General features: G+C 44.5%; 1 protein-coding gene across 1 annotated transcript; it reads left to right on the forward strand.

Annotated features, from left to right (window-relative positions):
• The first annotated feature begins 5,504 nt into the window (after nt 1–5,504).
• On the forward strand, nt 5,505–13,500 carry LOC139459892 (gamma-interferon-inducible lysosomal thiol reductase-like). The gene is made up of 5 exons (XM_071241611.1): nt 5,505–5,622; nt 6,567–6,734; nt 10,485–10,559; nt 10,763–10,870; nt 13,151–13,500. Exons 1-5 carry the CDS (start codon nt 5,551–5,553, stop codon nt 13,412–13,414), a joined length of 687 nt encoding a protein of 228 aa, XP_071097712.1. The 5' UTR covers nt 5,505–5,550; the 3' UTR covers nt 13,415–13,500.

Genomic DNA, 13,500 nt, shown 5'->3' on the forward strand with positions numbered 1-13,500 from the left:
ATGAGCGTATCCGTCATAATGCATTATGTACAACACGAGTTGACATACTGGAAAGCCCAGCTCCAGGTTTATGAATCATTGCAAACATGTTCACAATTTATTTAGGATGGGCTGGGAGTGTATCTCAAAACTTTAACTGGAGGAATTATGTTTTATCCTGCATTGAACTTTTCAATTGCCCCCTTAGATAGTCATGAACTGTGAGATTAATATACACGATAAGATTAGAGCAGACATTTTAAGTTGGTTTTGAACTATACTACTCAAAAGAAGTTAAAGAACACCCGCTTATTTCATATAGCTATAGTTAATCCGTAATCGCCTGAGAGATTAACTATGATAATGTGAAAGAATCGGGTGTTCTTTAATTTCTTTAGAAGTATATTTCCATCAAAGTAAAGCTTCAGTCACACAGACAATGCGACCGCGATGCAACCCATTTGCGACTGATTTCCTTTGCGGCCGACTGAGATCGCTGAGACCGGTGCAACTACTTCTGTCCATATTTGGAAAAAGCGTATGATCGCCGATCAATCAGCGATAGGTTTTGCAACTTGTCAGTGATTGATCGGCAACTGTTCACCGCAGATACGGCGAAATGTTTGCAACCGGATGAGACCATCTTCCCGAGGCAAGAGCGTTAACTTACTTTAAAAGTCCAGTTTCCACCCTTGCCGAACTAGGCTGGAATTTTTGGGCTGATCGTAGCGCCACCAGTGGCTATAACGAGTTATGTCCATTCTATGCCTCTCCCATATGGACCAATCAGATTCCACCTCTCGTATCACATGCATTTGCTTCAAACACAATAGTAGCGCCCTGTCAAGACGATCTGATCTACCATCAAGATCTATTTGGTGATAAAACGGTTCTTACTTCGCGAAGTACATCAAATCACGTGAGCACCTAGATTAAAAACATGAAAAGATTTGGAAAATACCTGTTGACAACGAGTTGGCGATGCACATGTTTTGCAAATCCTGCAATCGACCAAACTCTGCATGACAGTTTACGAACCGGATTTCGATTTCGGTGCGCGATTTTGATTGGACTATGCATAGACTCGTTAGTCCAGCCAAAATCTAACTCCATAATCCCAGCCTAGTTCGGCAAGGGTGGAAACTGGACTTTTATAGTCAGTTAACTCTCTTGCCTCGGGAAGATGGTTGAGACCGATCGGTGACTAGTCAGCGAATCGTCGGTGACTTGTTGCAACTGAACGGGGACTGGTCCGTGACTAGTTGGTGATCTAGTTGGTTGATAAACTACCATTAATAAATACTCTTTGGCAACGGGCTGACAGATAACTACGACACCAAGCTAATAATTTACCAGTTATACCATATTGTTGAAGTTTATGCAATGTACCTTTGTGCTATACCCTTTCGAATGTCTTAGAAATATCACAGAATATCATACAAAAATATTTATGATCATGAAGTGAATTACAAATGTGATGGTGAATTTCAATTAATTGATATGTAGTACAATTGTTTGGCATGAATCCCGATTGATATTTGGAAAGTAGTTTATTCTCCAGAAAGTAATTATACATTCTTTTAAAAATGAGTCTTTCAAATAATTTCCCAAGACAAGATAACAGTGAAATAGGCCTGTAGTTGGAAGGGTTGGATTTATCTCCCTTTTTGTACAAAGGCATTACATTAGCAAGTTTCCACTGTGATGGGAATGTGCTTTGTTCAAGAGACAAATCAAATAACAAGCGTAAAGGATTGGCTATGGGTAGTGATATATATTTAAATAATCTGTGATACAGGTTGTCGGGACCGCTTGCTTTATTTACCGGTAGTGACTTTATGAGATCTGTTATTTCTTGACTCTTAATAATGGTATAATCCAATTCATGTTCACATAGTTTAACAAATGATGGTAGTGAGGCGCCTTCATCAACATTGGAAACTGACGTAAACTAATCGTTGAGAGCTTCAGCTTTATCAAAATCAGAAAATGCTTCAGGTACAGTGTTGTTGTTAGTGACCAGAGGTGGGATCACGGTGCTGGCTCCAGACTCTTTGATCAACTGACGGAGGAGTTTCCAATAATTAGAACTGTTTTCCTTGATTTGTGTAGATAATAATTCATCTAAGTTAAGATAAAAGTTTTCCTTGGCAGCTTTCTTCAAATTGTTTACTTTATTTCTTTGTTTTCTATATTTAGATAAACCGCGTTCATTGCATGTTCGTCTAGCTTTTTTTCTCAGTCGATCTCTTATTCTTATTTCTCTACGTAGTTCACTATCAAACCATGGTTTATCTTTTGGCCTTATTGTGACAGCACGGCTTGGTATGCATAAACTTATATAGTTTTTAAATGTGGACAGAAAAATATCACATATTTCATCAATAGACTCGCAGCTATAAACATGCACATCCAATCAGTTTTCAATCAGTTCATTTAACTTCGCATAGTCACCATCTTTATAAATTAGAACCTCTCTCACACAGGATTTTTTCCTGTCAATGCAGTTCGTTAGCGAAACAAAAACTCCCTTGTGGTCACTTATATCCGTGCTGAAGTCGACAACACTCGACTCTATACAATTGCAATCGTCACTGATAACAATAGGGTCAAGCAGAGTTTGTGAATGCTGAGTGACGGTCGGCTCTTTGATTACATTACGTAAACTCATCCTCACTAAAATATCGTGCAGATGGTGGAGGTTGCTGTTGAGTATATCTTCGTTAAAATCACCGAGTAGAACAACGTAAGGCGAATAAGCCAGAACAGTTTCAAGTGAGTGTTCTAGTTGATCTCAATACAACACAGGGGTGTTAGGTGGTCTGTACCACGCACATAATAATATTCTCTTCTCAGGCAAGAAAACCTCGAAACACATATTTTCATAATTATATAATTCTAAATCTTCCCTACGTTTAACGTACAACAATGCCGAGAAATAAACCACCACCAAAACAATTCCTATCCCTCCTATAAGGAGAATGATAAAGGTCTATTTTCAGGTTATTTGTGTTTACAGAATCGCCAAGGTGTGTCTTTGTAAAACATACAATGTCATATTCAGAGATTTGCTCAGAAATACGAGGGGCGGCCGGGTAGCCTAGTGGTTAAAGCGTTCGCGCGAAGACCCGGGTTCGATTCCCGACATGGGTACAGTGTGTAAGCCCATTTCTAGTGTCGGAATATTGCTAAAAGCGGCGTAAAACCCCACTCACTCAGAAATACGACGTAGTTTATATCGGAGACTTCTTACATTTAAGTGGAATATGGATATTTCCTTATTGTGCGAGTTTACTGAAACAGGGCCAGGATTCTGCTCGACTTCTCCAGCAATATTGAGAAGTAAGATGAGGACTGGTATAATATTGAGTTAGTGGAAGCCTGTCCCGAACAGATGTATATTTGAACAAGACTACAGCTGATGGATAAATAAAAGGGTTCAAAACATCCATGAAATAACCAACTAAAGTAGGCAGTGGATGATTGATTGATAATACGGGATTTTCCCTTTTTTAGGTGAGTTGAATAACATTTGTTGTAGTGCAAACCTATCGATGCTCTGTACGCACTCAAATCAGTCATTGGCTAAAACAAGTTATAAACCTCCAGTGATGCATTACCATTGTTACAACAGGTTGTTCTTTTCTCCGAAAATCCCTCTGCCCACGGGATTCTCGAGCTGTGCGCTTTTGACTGAGAACTTTCGAGCGCTACAATTGAAATTTCAGAATTTCAGTTATATCATATAAACAAAAAAGCATCTTCATATCTGTCGGTTTATAAGTCAGATATAAACCTTCTCCTATGGCTATCCGTGAAAATAATGCACTCCAGCGCAGGAAAAGCCCTTGGGCCTACGGCCCGCGGGCTTTTGCTTTGCCGGACTGCATTATTTTCACGGATAGCCCGCGGATGCGGTTTATATCCTATACAAATAGTATTATCCAGGCAAGGGCACCGACAGGTTTGCTATTGTTTATGTTAAGTGAATTGAAGTTAATTTGTCTATTCCAAGTAGGAATCGTACACCAGATACAGTATCTCAAAGTTCTATAATTAAAACTTGTAAAAGTAGAACACCATTGTACCACCAAACACATGAGTAAATGAAGGGTATTTACATGCAATGAACTACTTGTGTGTGCACACCAGGGGTTAAGTCTCCAGGGGCGGAGCAAGACACACACACACACACACACACACACACATCCCACACACCCCGGGCCACCCTGGTAGCATATGTGCATTCCTCTGATTATACTCAGCAATAGTACATATGGTTATACGGTCGGGATTTTAACTATGTTTAAGTATAAAATTCTTTTCCCTCCCATTTGTACAATTATGAATTCTCACCACCGAAGAAAGCTTCCAATCCATCTTAGTTCCAGAGAAGAAGTCGCTTAAAGCAATATACCCAAATTACCCCTATTTGTTCCCGCCCCTCAGCTCCTTGGTGTGTCAGCCCCTCCATTTGTACAATTTTGAATCCTCACCACCGGAGAATGCTTCCAACCATATTTGGTCGATATCTATCTTTAGTTCCAGAGAAGGAGTCGTTACCACTTGTACAACTCCCACCACCTAGGGATGCTTCCAACCAAATATGGTTGATATCTATTTCTTAGTTCCAGGGAAGAAGTCGTTTAAAGCAATATAGCCAAATTACCTCTATTTGGCCCCGCCCCTGAGTCTCCTGGGGGGTCAGCGCCACCATTTAGGGATGCTTCCAGTCAAATTTCGTTAATTTCGTTAATTAATGGTTCAGAAAAACGTCGTTTGAAAAAAATGTTGACGTACGGACGACGGACGCCACGGTATGGTATAAGCTCACGTTGGTCCTTCGGACCCGGTGAGCTAATAAAATGTGAATTAATGAAATCAATGAATAAATCTAGATGTTGTTTCGTGATCGGATCCACGACAGTCAAAACTGTAAATGTTAAGTGCAGAGTGTATAATATCCTTTTAAGAAGCTTACACTCTTCATAGAAAGCCGGGAGAGCGGAAGGTCGGGGTTCGATCCCACATCGCGTCATACCAAAATGGGGGCGGTCGGGTAGCCTTGTTGTCCCTGAAAGCGTTCGCTCGTCACGCCGGGTTCGATTCCCGACATGGATACAATGTGTGAAGCCATTTGTGGTGTCCTCCGCCGTGATATTGCTGGAATATTGCTAAAAGCGGCATAAAATATAGCTCACTCACTCATGCATACCAAAATGCGTTAAAAGATGGTACATGTTGTTACACCCCCCCAAAAAAACAAACAAAACAACAACAACAACAACAAACAAAACAACAACAACAAAAACAACAAAAACAACAAACAAACAACACACACACGTGCATGCAAGTGCAGTAATCTTGGACGCTACGTTAAACCGTTTCACCTCATCTACGCTCTTCATTTTGCTGGGTCATCATGCGTTTGCAAACATCTTATAACTTTTCTAGGTGAACTGAGATAGTTAACTGTGACGACCAAGTCTGAGATAACCAAGGGAACAACCAGGTGCCACGTTATACTTCACCTGCAAGTCTTTTACATATCTCAGTAAATCAGTGTTGGTCATGATGGCGTGTCGAGGCATTGCAGCGTTATTGGTTTGTGTCGTGGGCGTCACTGCTGCTGATCTGTGTGTGGTGAGTGAATCCTACAAACATTACATTTCAGTAGAAGGTTGGAAACTAGTCACCACATGGAGAGTCCTATTTACCAGCAATGTCTTCCGCCGTATTTGGCACGACCCGTTCAGGGACCAACCATTTAATTTTCTAGGTTGAGGCTGGGATTGTGTATAGATTTTGTTTCTTAGCAACAAAACCAGATATTTTGTATTTAAAACTAAGAGCCTGAATGTTCTTGTTTTTTTGTTTTTTTAAAAAAACCTTGCAATTATGTAATTTTTGTGACAGGCAATTTTTTTTTCAACAGTCGGAAGGATAATTTATTTTTTTAAAGTATTTTCGTGGATAATTCATTTTTTTCGATAGAATCCTAGCCCGAACCCCTAGAATATCAAATTGTCGATCCTATAAATGAGACCATTTCAACGAAACCTATACACTTGAACTCCATTAAAGATAGTCATCGAGTCATATTAAAAGACTGGAAGCCCTGAAGTTACCTGACCTAACATGTCTCAATGCAATTCCTTCTCTGCACTCGTAAGCAGTACTACATCTTGGGAAAATAGTATCTCGCAAAACAAACAAATAATTGAGCTGACATTATACTACCCTGTGTTTTTTTACAGAAAAGGCAACATCCACACCGTTTATTAAATGACCGATCTAGGGCTACCATTAACTTAAAATATCGCGAGTAAAACTTAGTGCTTGTGATGAAATCCTTATCAACACTTTATATATGATCAGTTATCAGCACAGTGGTTGTCGTGAAATACAGAAGCTTGAGTTCACGAGATTTCACAGCATATTGCACGGTTCTTATATATGGGCATGAGCTTGATACCAAGGTGGCATTAATTATCCAAATTCTGTATTGAAATAGGCATCCGAGTTAGTGGCTGTTTCTATTTTTGACGTTTGTCAAGCGATAACAGTACATGAACCCTCTGTTTCAGGATTGTCAAGAGGACACTACCACTGCTGAGCCAGTAGACCTTGTTCTGTATTATGAGTCTATGTGCCCCTACTGTCGCACGTTCATCACCACCCAACTCTACCCTACCTTCACCGCTCTACCTTCTCGTGTTCTCAATGTCACAATAGTGCCCTACGGTAACGCTAGGGTAGGTACTGTGTCTTGTGTTCTCAATGTCACAATAGTGCCCTACGGTAACGCTAGGATAGGTATTCTGTCTTCTTGTGTTCTCAATGTCACAATAGTGCCCTACGGTAACGCTAGGGTAGGTACTGTGTCTTGTGTTCTCAAAGTCACAATAGTGCCCTACGGTAACGCTAGGGTAGGTACTGTGTCTTGTGTTCTCAATGTCACAATAGTGCCCTACGGTAACGCTAGGGTAGGTACTGTGTCTTGTGTTCTCAAAGTCACAATAGTGCCCTAGGGTAACGCTAGGGTAGGAACTGTGTCTTGTGTTCTAAGTGTCACAATAGTGCCCTACGGTAACGCTAGGGTAGGTACTGTGTCTTGTGTTCTAAGTGTCACAATAGAGCCCTACGGTAACGTTAGGGTAGGTACTGTGTCTTGTGTTCTAAGTGTCACAATAGTACCCTACGGTAACGCTAGGGTAGGTACTGTGTCTTGTGTTCTAAGTGTCACAATAGAGCCCTACGGTAACGCTAGGGTAGGTACTGTGTCTTGTGTTCTAAGTGTTACAATAGTGCCCTAGGGTAACGCTAGGGTAGGTACTGTGTCTTGTGTTCTCAATGTCACAATAGTGCCCTACGGTAACGCTAGGGTAGGTATTCTGTCTTCTTGTGTTCTCAATGTCACAATAGTGCCCTACGGTAACGCTAGGGTAGGTACTGTGTCTTGTGTTCTAAGTGTCACAATAGAGCCCTACGGTAACGTTAGGGTAGGTACTGTGTCTTGTGTTCTAAGTGTCACAATAGTGCCCTACGGAAACGCTAGGGTAGGTACTGTGTCTTGTGTTCTAAGTGTCACAATAGAGCCCTACGGTAACGCTAGGGTAGGTACTGTGTCTTGTGTTCTAAGTGTCACAATAGTGCCCTACGGTAACGCTAGGGTAGGTACTGTGTCTTGTGTTCTAAGTGTCACAATAGTGCCCTACGGTAACGCTAGGGTAGGTACTGTGTCTTGTGTTCTAAGTGTCACAATAGTGCCCTACGGTAACGCTAGGGTAGGTACTGTGTCTTGTGTTCTAAGTGTCACAATAGAGCCCTACGGTAACGCTAGGGTAGGTACTGTGTCTTGTGTTCTAAGTGTCACAATAGTGCCCTACGGAAACGCTAGGGTAGGTACTGTGTCTTGTGTTCTTGGGGTCACAATAGTGCCCTACGGTAACGCTAGGGTAGGTACTGTGTCTTGTGTTCTCAATGTCACAATAGAGCCCTACGGTAACGCTAGGGTAGGTACTGTGTCTTGTGTTCTAAGTGTCACAATAGTGCCCTACGGAAACGCTAGGGTAGGTACTGTGTCTTGTGTTCTTGGGGTCACAATAGTGCCCTACGGTAACACTAGGGTAGGTACTGTGTCTTGTGTTCTAAGTGCCACAATAGAGCCCTACGGTAACGCTAGGGTAGGTACTGTGTCTTGTGTTCTAAGTGTCACAATAGTGCCCTACGGTAACGCTAGGGTAGGTACTGTGTCTTGTGTTCTAAGTGTCACAATAGTGCCCTACGGTAACGCTAGGGTAGGAACTGTGTCTTGTGTTCTAAGTGTCACAATAGTGCCCTACGGTAACGCTAGGGTAGGTACTGTGTCTTGTGTTCTAAGTGTCACAATAGAGCCCTACGGTAACGTTAGGGTAGGTACTGTGTCTTGTGTTCTAAGTGTCACAATAGTACCCTACGGTAACGCTAGGGTAGGTACTGTGTCTTGTGTTCTAAGTGTCACAATAGAGCCCTACGGTAACGCTAGGGTAGGTACTGTGTCTTGTGTTCTAAGTGTTACAATAGTGCCCTAGGGTAACGCTAGGGTAGGTACTGTGTCTTGTGTTCTCAATGTCACAATAGTGCCCTACGGTAACGCTAGGGTAGGTATTCTGTCTTCTTGTGTTCTCAATGTCACAATAGTGCCCTACGGTAACGCTAGGGTAGGTACTGTGTCTTGTGTTCTAAGTGTCACAATAGAGCCCTACGGTAACGTTAGGGTAGGTACTGTGTCTTGTGTTCTAAGTGTCACAATAGTGCCCTACGGAAACGCTAGGGTAGGTACTGTGTCTTGTGTTCTAAGTGTCACAATAGAGCCCTACGGTAACGCTAGGGTAGGTACTGTGTCTTGTGTTCTAAGTGTCACAATAGTGCCCTACGGTAACGCTAGGGTAGGTACTGTGTCTTGTGTTCTAAGTGTCACAATAGTGCCCTACGGTAACGCTAGGGTAGGTACTGTGTCTTGTGTTCTAAGTGTCACAATAGTGCCCTACGGTAACGCTAGGGTAGGTACTGTGTCTTGTGTTCTAAGTGTCACAATAGTGCCCTACGGTAACGCTAGGGTAGGTACTGTGTCTTGTGTTCTTGGGGTCACAATAGTGCCCTACGGTAACGCTAGGGTAGGTACTGTGTCTTGTGTTCTAAGTGTCACAATAGTGCCCTACGGTAACGCTAGGGTAGGTACTGTGTCTTGTGTTCTAAGTGTCACAATAGAGCCCTACGGTAACGTTAGGGTAGGTACTGTGTCTTGTGTTCTAAGTGTCACAATAGTGCCCTACGGAAACGCTAGGGTAGGTACTGTGTCTTGTGTTCTAAGTGTCACAATAGAGCCCTACGGTAACGCTAGGGTAGGTACTGTGTCTTGTGTTCTAAGTGTCACAATAGTGCCCTACGGTAACGCTAGGGTAGGTACTGTGTCTTGTGTTCTAAGTGTCACAATAGTGCCCTACGGTAACGCTAGGGTAGGTACTGTGTCTTGTGTTCTAAGTGTCACAATAGTGCCCTACGGTAACGCTAGGGTAGGTACTGTGTCTTGTGTTCTAAGTGTCACAATAGTGCCCTACGGTAACGCTAGGGTAGGTACTGTGTCTTGTGTTCTTGGGGTCACAATAGTGCCCTACGGTAACGCTAGGGTAGGTACTGTGTCTTGTGTTCTAAGTGTCACAATAGTGCCCTACGGTAACGCTAGGGTAGGTACTGTGTCTTGTGTTCTAAGTGTCACAATAGTGCCCTACGGAAACGCTAGGGTAGGTACTGTGTCTTGTGTTCTTGGGGTCACAATAGTGCCTTACGGTAACGCTAGGGTAGGTACTGTGTCTTGTGTTCTCAATGTCACAATAGAGCCCTACGGTAACGCTAGGGTAGGTACTGTGTCTTGTGTTCTAAGTGTCACAATAGTGCCCTACGGAAACGTTAGGGTAGGTACTGTGTCTTGTGTTCTTGGGGTCACAATAGTGCCCTACGGTAACACTAGGGTAGGTACTGTGTCTTGTGTTCTAAGTGCCACAATAGAGCCCTACGGTAATGCTAGGGTAGGTACTGTGTCTTGTGTTCTAAGTGTCACAATAGTGCCCTACGGTAACGCTAGGGTAGGTACTGTGTCTTGTGTTCTAAGTGTCACAATAGTGCCCTACGGTAACGCTAGGGTAGGTACTGTGTCTTGTGTTTAAGTGTCACAATAGTGCCCTACGGTAACGCTAGGGTAGGTACTGTGTCTTGTGTTCTAAGTGTCACAATAGAGCCCTACGGTAACGCTAGGGTAAGTATTCTGTCTTTCACAATCAATGTCAACTTTAGAGCCTTACGGTTACGCCAAGGTAGGTATTCTGTCTTCTTGTGTTCTCAATGACACAATAGAGCCCAATGTAGATATTTTGTTTTTTCAAGGTCACGATAGTAAAGGACAATAAGATACTTAAATCGTAATGATACTAAGAGACAATATTTTACAAATGAAACTGTTTCAGGAAAGGCAGCGGAACGGCACCTGGGAATTCGCCTGTCAGCACGGCTCTGTGGAGTGTCTTGGTAACCTTATCGCCGTGAGTTCGAGAATGTCTTCATTGCAGATTTTGCAATTTCAAAATACATATTCAGTGTAACCCCTAATTTCTATTTCATAACTGTGACATGTGACAGATAAAACCTGATTATGAACTAAGACTGCATCTAGTCATCAGTGATAGTTCAGAGAAGAATGTACAGATTTCTATGAACAGTTGGTCATTTTGTATTTTATCTTCAGACATGCGCCCTCAACTATACCTCCTATACACCCAGTGACTACATGCCGTTCATCAACTGTATGGAGACCAGTACGGTTCATGGTCACGAGTTGACCGCCTTACACAAGGTACCCGTCGTTACCCTTTGGGTCAGAAGGCTTCAACGTATTTTCACCTTGGATAGGTCAAGACCAACCTGATCTTCTAGTGCTGTTAAATCGGTCTATACTAAGTGATTGCTGCATCCGTGGATGCCGTGAGGGGGAGTCGTTCACATGCATGTGACAATGCAATGGCCTGCGCCCGTTGTTAATGTCTTGCCGTATATACGCGTGCATGGAACTCCGTCAAAGTAGCGGTGAGGGTTGCTCGTAGGAGTGCACGCGACTACGTGAAGGTTGCAATCGTACGTGTATGGGACCACCGTGTATGGTAGCTGCGTCCGTGGTTGCAATTAAGGGAATGGGGTGGGTGGTGCTGTGGTTGCAAGTAGAGGAATGGGGTGGGTGGTGTCGGCAGCAATGAGGTAATAGAGGTAGAAGAGGGGTGGGGGTGTGGCTGCAAGGGGAATGGGGTGTGGTGGTTGCAAGGAGGGGAATGGGTTGTGGTGATTGCAATGGGGCTATTGGGCGGGTTGTGGTTGCAATGAGGGATATTGGGTGGGTTGTGGTGGTTGCAATGAGGGGTATGGGGTGGGTGGTGGTTGCAATGAAGGGTATGGGGTGGGTGGTGGTTGCAATGGGGGAATAGGGTGGGTTGTGGTGGTTGCAAGGAGGGGAATGGGGTGTGGTGGTTGCAATGGGGGAATAGGGTGGGTTGTGGTGGTTGCAATGGGGGAATAGGGTGGGTTGTGATGGTTGCAATGGGGGAATAGGGTGGGTTGTGGTGGTTGCAATGGGGGAATAGGTTGGGTTGTGGTGGTTGCAATGGGGGAATAGGTTGGGTTGTGGTGGTTGCAATGGGGGAATAGGGTGGGTTGTGGTGGTTGCAAGGAGGGGAATGGGGTGTGGTGGTTGCAATGGGGGAATAGGTGGTTGTGGTGGTTGCAATGGGGGAATAGGGTGGGTTGTGATGGTTGCAATGGGGGAATAGGGTGGGTTGTGGTGGTTGCAATGGGGGAATAGGTTGGGTTGTGGTGGTTGCAATGGGGGAATAGGTTGGGTTGTGGTGGTTGCAATGGGGGAATAGGGTGGGTTGTGGTGGTTGCAATGGGGGAATAGGGTGGGTTGTGGTGGTTGCAATGAGGGGTAAGGGGTGTGGTGGTTGCAGTGGGGAAGAGGGTGGGTTGTGGTTGTTGTAAGGCGGGGAATGGGGTGTGATGGTTGCAAATGGGGGTAAGAGGTGGGTTGTGGTGGTTGCAATGAGGGGTAAGGGGTGTGGTGGTTGCAATGGGGAAGAGGGTGGGTTGTGGTGGTTGCAATGAGGGGTAAGGGGTGTGGTGGTTGCAATGGGGAAGAGGGTAGGTTGTGGTGGTTGCAATGTGTAAGGGGTGTGGTGGTTGCAATGAGGGGTATGGGGTGGGTGGTGGTGGTTGCAATGAAGGGTATGGGGTGGGTGGTGGTGGTTGCAATGAGGGGTATGGGGTGGGTCGTGGTGGTTGCAATGAAGGGTATGGGGTGGGTGGTGGTTGCAATGAAGGGTATGGGGTGGGTGGTGGTGGTTGCAATGAGGGGTATGGGGTGGGTGGTGGTGGTTGCAGTGAGGTGTAAGGGGTGTGGTGGTTGCAATGAGGGGTATGGGGTGGGTGGTGGTGGTTGCAATGAAGGGTATGGGGTGGGTGGTGGTTGCAATGAAGGGTATGGGGTGGGTGGTGGTGGTTGCAATGAGGGGTATGGGGTGGGTTATGGTTGCAAGGAGGGAAATGAGGTGGTGTGTGTTGGTTGCAATAAGGGGAATGGGGTGGGTGGTTGCAATTAGGTGTAAGGGGTGTGGTGGTTGCAATGAGGGGTAAGGGGTGGGTGGTGGTTGCAATGAAGGGTATGGGGTGGGTGGTGTTGGTTGCAATGAGGGGTATGGGGTGGGTTATGGTTGCAAGGAGGGAAATGAGGTGGTGTGTGTTGGTTGCAATAAGGGGAATGGGGTGGGTGGTTGCAATGAGGGGTATGGGGTGGTGGTGGTGGTTGCAATTAGGGGTATGGGGTGGGTGGTGGTTGCTGTCTCCATGGTTACAAGGATGGGAATGTTAGTAATGCCGAACTTTGGTTGTTGGTTGCAATTTCGTGTCGTTTTATAGTTCGATCTTTTTCGCTGTCACAATATGGCTGAACATTACATTAAACTCACTAACTTACTCACTAACTTACTCACTAACTTACTCACTAACTTACTCTCTAACCTACCCACTAACTTACTCACTCGCTGCTAGGCACAATGGCCCTCAATACAGATGCCCCTTGTCGTCGTTTCAGTGTGCGGCTGCAAACAACATGTCCGAGGCCGACCTATTGACTTGTTTGAAGAATGAAGATTCCGGGGTGCTGATGCACCAGATGGCGCTGACCACGGAGAAAGCGAAAATCAACTTCGTCCCTTGGATTGTCGTGAACGGCCAACACACCACCAGCATACAGAACAGCGTCTACAGGGGGTTGATGAGTTTTGTCTGCAAGACGTACTCTGGGCCAAAGCCGACTGCCTGTAAAGACGTTACAGATGCACCAGTCATAGGTTGACGTTCTCGACAACTCGTCACGTGGGATGTGGCTGTTATATTTTCGATGCTTTCGCAAGGGACACTGACATTTCCCATTAAAACATC

Source organism: Haliotis cracherodii, unplaced genomic scaffold, assembly GCF_022045235.1.
Source record: "Haliotis cracherodii isolate W230 unplaced genomic scaffold, xgHalCrac1.p SCAF_1, whole genome shotgun sequence".
Classification (NCBI taxonomy): domain Eukaryota; kingdom Metazoa; phylum Mollusca; class Gastropoda; order Lepetellida; family Haliotidae; genus Haliotis; species Haliotis cracherodii.